Genomic DNA, 5315 nt, shown 5'->3' on the forward strand with positions numbered 1-5315 from the left:
TATTCACACATCTTGCCCTTCTCGCTCAGAAGTCCAAATCCGGAGGGAACCAGCCCCAAGTTTAGTCCCTGAACCCCCAACTCTCTGTGTGACCTTGGACAAGTGGTCACACGACTTTGAGCCTGTTTCTCTTGGTTAACACGACCATAGGTTCTAGAACTGCCTGAGGTTCTTCCCAGGGGCGCACCGGTCTCTTCTCAGGTCGGAACACAAACACTAGGTCCTTCCCCCCCCACCCCACCCCCGCCCCGTCCTATCTCCCTTTTGCAAGTCCAGTAGGGCACGATCGCTTCTTCTCGCCACCAGGTCCGTTACCAACCCTTAGCCCTTTTTGAGGAAGAACTCGGGTGCTGGCCACTAAAGCGTTCTCCCCGCCACGCCCACCATCGCCGCCCCCGGGCGTGACCTGCCCTTCTGGACCACACTAACCAGACAGAGCCCAAGGCTGGAAAGAGAGCTCCTTTCGCTCTCATTTCGCAGTGCGGGGTCTCCGAGGCCGCCGCGCGCCAGGACGCTTTAGGAACTGCGAGATGCGGCTGGAGCAAGAACGCGCAGGCGAGGCAGGACTGGTGGGGCTGTCCCGGTGACAGGTACGCGACTACGGGCCAGCTAGGGGCTAGGTTTGGGGGAGATCGTGGGGAAAAACAGAGGTGCCAGAAAGACCGATGGGTCATTCTGTCCTCACCACCAGTGCGTGCGTGCGTGTGCGTGTGTGTGTCCCTCCCTTCCCCCCCTTTTCGCCCAAGCTCTCAATCTCACTTTCTCCCTGAGCTTCTGCCTCTCACTTCCCTCTCTTTCATCTCCAAGCATCCTCCCTGCGAGCCAGCGCCGGCTCCTCGTTCGCACTCTCCCGCGCCTAAGGGGACCTTCTGGGGCCAGCCGCGGCCAGCTTCTCAGCGCAGTCGCATCCCAGAGCCAGTTAAGCTGAGCCGGCAGCATGTGGAACGCGACGCCGAGCGAGGAGCCGGGGTACAACCTCACGCTGCCGGACCTGGGCTGGGACGCTCCCCCCGACAACGACTCGCTGACCGACGAGCTCCTGCCGCTCTTCCCCGCGCCACTGCTGGCCGGTGTCACCGCCACCTGCGTGGCACTCTTTGTGGTGGGCATCGCGGGCAACCTGCTCACCATGCTGGTGGTGTCGCGCTTCCGCGAGCTGCGCACCACCACCAACCTCTACCTGTCCAGCATGGCCTTCTCCGACCTACTCATCTTCCTCTGCATGCCCCTCGACCTAGTCCGCCTGTGGCAGTACCGGCCCTGGAACTTCGGCGACCTGCTCTGCAAACTCTTCCAGTTCGTCAGCGAGAGCTGTACCTACGCCACGGTGCTCACCATCACCGCGCTGAGCGTTGAGCGCTACTTCGCCATCTGCTTCCCGCTGCGGGCCAAGGTGGTAGTCACCAAGGGCCGGGTGAAGCTGGTCATCCTGGTCATCTGGGCCGTGGCCTTCTGCAGCGCCGGGCCCATCTTCGTGCTGGTCGGGGTCGAGCACGAGAACGGCACCGACCCTCGGGACACGAACGAGTGTCGCGCCACCGAGTTCGCCGTGCGCTCCGGACTGCTCACGGTCATGGTGTGGGTATCCAGCGTCTTCTTCTTCCTGCCGGTCTTCTGTCTCACTGTGCTCTACAGCCTCATCGGCAGGAAGCTGTGGCGAAGAAAGCGGGGCGAGGCGGCGGTGGGCGCCTCGCTAAGGGACCAGAACCACAAGCAAACCGTGAAAATGCTGGGTGGGTCTCAGTGCGCCCTCGAGCTCTCTCTCCCGGGTTCTCTCCTCTCCCCTTGCCTTCCCTCCTTTCCCCTTCTCCCTGAGCCTCTACCTCCTTCCCCTGTTTTTCTCGGTCTCTATCTGCATGTCTATCAATGATTCTCTCCTGTTTCCGTCTTGAGCTCACTCTTTGGTTTCTTAGTTTCTCCGTGGTGTATGCGTCTCTCTCTCACTCTGTGTGTGTGCGCGTGTATTTTGTTTTTTGCTGTTTTTCTCTTTATCTGTCTCCCCCCGCCCCGCCCCACTTTATCACTGTCTTCACTCTCTATTTTGCTCTCTACCTCTGTGTCTCTTTCTTCTAATGTCTCCCTTTTCAGGGAACGATGCCCCTCCTTTGTATTTCCCTTAAATGAATTTTATCAGCTCAGAGACATTGCTTCAAAACTGAGATATTTCATAAAAGTCTACTGTGGTCTTTAAGTGTTAAAGGTGAGGTTAACCTTCCTGCCTCAATTTGTGGATATCTAAGTTGCATTTAAAAAGCATGTATGGGGTTGGGGGAAGAGGAGGCATTGGATCTAGAAAGTATTCTGTGGTGAATTTAAACAAAGATATGATCAATGTGGATAATTCTGTCAGAGATGATTCATTTTTCTCTCAGTATTGTGGTATGCTTTCTGACCTGCATTTTTTCAGATAATTGCATCCATTCTGTTTACCTTGCTGCTGTTTATATAGCTTTGAAAGGAAGTCAATGATAAATCAGCAAATAAAAATTTGCTTTCAAGACCATCTATTTCTGCCTGTAGGATAGTCTAGGATAAACTAGGATAAGCTAAGATACGTGGGCTTCTCCCCAGCATGAGAAAAAAAAGACTTTGTGTAAGCTGACAGGACTTACTATCCCACCCTAAGTGGTCCTTCAAAGAACATCTAGGTGTGGTTTTATGACTGGAGTGTACTGCATATTTAATACATAAATTTAAGTATATGTGTTTGGTACAAGTGAAGTAATACAAAATGTGTTCACATCCAAGCAAAAATATTAATTCAATTTGCTTTTTCAAAACCAGAATCTGTACATTTTATTATTCCTCATTATAGTCCAACATTTTGTATTTGTTTGCATATTTAGTGCTTCTTAGAAGTCGTTCCAGGTTGATTTTGTATTTGTCATTTTACAGTTCCTGGAATCCTGTATATTAAAGCGATACTGTTTTTTCAAAGAATGTAAAAAATTTTATTTTCTAGACCAGTGATTCTCAGAATATGACTAACAGATTGTAAACCTGCTAGTGCCCTCCAGGGGATTCAAATATTCATGTTGCTACCGTGGCAGTCAGTTGCTACTATGCAACTTCGTTTTGAGAATAAGTTTAATAATTTTCTCCAATTTTATTTTTAAGCTGTTAATTATCCTCACTGGTGTTTCAACACCGATGTTAATTTTCTTTTGCCTTGACCTTATGAAGGGAAACACTAAAGTGGTACAAGGACCGAAGTATTATTTTCTGTTATTTTTACCTTTGATTTCTGAATTTTGAAAATTTAATGTAGAAATTCAGAGGCCTTGGACAAAAATAATCTAACCTGGGTAAAATGAAGACTCAGATGGATGATAATTAATGTTAGTGGGTTTTATGGTCTTTTATAACTTATTTATGTCTATCAGTAGGTGGCAAAGTATCATCCATCTCAGTGGTTCTCAATCCTGACTGCAAATTCAGTCTTTCGTGAAACTTCAAAAAGAAAAAAGAAAAGAGAAAAGCAGGTGTGGTGTCCTGGTCTCCTTCCTAAAGATACTAATTTTGTGAGTCTGTATTACACACAAGGAATCTGTGCCCCCAGGAAACTCTGTTATGTAGCTGTGGTTGAGTATAACCACTGTACTTCATATGTGCTTGTTTGTATCTAACACGTGTGAAATGGTGGACTATTGTGAATAAATTGTTGAGTCAAAATGTCAACTTGGTCACAAAATCACTCAAGTAGTCATTAAACAGATATGATTGGGAAGCTCAACAAAAATGGTTGAACTGTTAGTCCAGACAGACCCAATCTTGGTTAAAAGTAGGAATAGGGAAAAGCAGAACATAATGTTTCTCTGAAGTCAATGGTGATACTAAACATAATCAAAACAAAGCTGCGTCTTCAAAATAGAATGTGCCTTGCTATGACATTTCTTGAGCTCACACTGTCTCTCCTGTTGTCCTTTTAGCTGTTGTGGTGTTTGCTTTCATCCTCTGCTGGCTGCCCTTCCACGTAGGGCGATACTTATTTTCCAAGTCCTTCGAGCCGGGCTCCTTGGAGATTGCTCAGATCAGCCAGTACTGCAACCTTGTATCCTTTGTCCTCTTCTACCTCAGCGCTGCCATCAATCCCATTCTGTACAACATCATGTCCAAGAAGTACCGGGTGGCAGTGTTCAGACTTCTGGGATTTGAACCCTTCTCCCAGAGGAAGCTCTCCACTCTGAAGGATGAAAGTTCTCGGGCCTGGACAGAATCTAGTATTAATACATGACCAACCACATTGCTGAGCAAAGTCATCGCTTCTTCTAAACCAGAAGCCATAGCACAGCAGAACTTGGGAAAAAGTTGAAGGTTAATTTTGGAATTAAGAACACACAGCTCTGGAAACAAATGGGAGGAAAGAAAAGATAGAACTTGTAGTGTGTGAGCAGTTTGATTCGATTGCACACTCATCAGTGCCCTCATACACTATTTCTGCATACTCACTGGCTATGATTTTGCATTTTGGTGCTAGCAAGGATTTTGCAATTTGGAGAAAGGAGGATGTGCAGAGAGCATTTAGGGCACTTCTTACTAAGTAAATGCTAAATCTGATTTACTTTTTCACAATGATAAAAATTTTTGATTAAGAGAATGATATTAAAGTAAAACATTCTAAAACGTAACTTTTAAGTACTAGAAATTTTCATATAGCTCCAGATCAGTGCTGTCTAAGAGAAATATAATGCAAGGTACTTAAGTAGTCAATATAAAACTTATTAATGAGAATTTTACATTCTTTTTTTTGCACAGAGTCTCTGAAATGTTCTTTACATTTGCAGCGCACCTTAATTTGGACATGAAGTTTTCACCAGTAATACTTGATGTATTTAGGTTTCGTAAAATTTGCAGATGAAAAAGTAGACTCGTAAGTCTAAGTTGTCCAAACACACCTAAAAGTTTTCCAATAACTAAAACTACTATAATTTTAAAATTTTTAAGTGAATTAAAATGAAAAAATTCAGTTCTTCAAGTTGCACAAGTCACCTTTCAAGTGTTCAACAGCCAAATGTGGCTAATGGTTACCATAATGGACAGTGTAGCTCTAGAGTATATGTAAAATTATTGTTAATCTTATAAAAATATTTACAAATAAAACTCATTCCCTGAAATGTTCCTTATAGTGAACTTAGTAGAATGTTAGTGCAATAAATCCTCAAAGTTACACCTAAATGTTCTATTCTTCATGCTTGGAAGAAAATGGATATGAAAGATAAAATGAATTTTTAAATTAGGTTGAATTACATGTATTAATATTCAGGAAATGAGACTTTACAAAAACTATAGACAATCACAAACTGCCTTATTTGGCA

General features: G+C 45.2%; 1 protein-coding gene across 2 annotated transcripts; it reads left to right on the forward strand.

Moving 5' to 3' along the window:
• The first annotated feature begins 485 nt into the window (after positions 1–485).
• On the forward strand, positions 486–4683 carry GHSR (growth hormone secretagogue receptor). 2 transcript variants are annotated; one of them, XM_025869574.2, is made up of 3 exons: positions 486–590; positions 808–1733; positions 3930–4683. In XM_025869574.2, the coding sequence occupies exons 2-3, from the start codon at positions 938–940 to the stop codon at positions 4232–4234; spliced, it is 1101 nt and encodes a 366-aa protein (XP_025725359.1). In that variant the 5' UTR covers positions 486–590; positions 808–937; the 3' UTR covers positions 4235–4683. The 2 variants fall into 2 exon arrangements, with proteins under 2 accessions (XP_025725359.1, XP_073753277.1); XM_073897176.1 differs by lacking the exon at positions 486–590 and having other exon boundaries at positions 800–1733.
• The last annotated feature ends 632 nt before the right edge of the window (positions 4684–5315 follow it).

The sequence above is a fragment of the Callorhinus ursinus genome, unplaced genomic scaffold, assembly GCF_003265705.2.
Source record: "Callorhinus ursinus isolate GAN/ISIS: 27379988/994484 unplaced genomic scaffold, GSC_fseal_2.0 scaffold1, whole genome shotgun sequence".
Lineage (NCBI taxonomy): Eukaryota > Metazoa > Chordata > Mammalia > Carnivora > Otariidae > Callorhinus > Callorhinus ursinus.

Excerpts from the sequence above, each read along its gene's own strand:
- GHSR (XM_025869574.2), top strand. The coding sequence starts at position 938 with ATGTGGAACGCGACGCCGAGCGAGGAGCCGGGGTACAACCTCACGCTG. Across the intron at positions 1,734-3,929 it reads GCAAACCGTGAAAATGCTGG|CTGTTGTGGTGTTTGCTTTC; the intron begins GTGGGTCTCAGT and ends TTGTCCTTTTAG.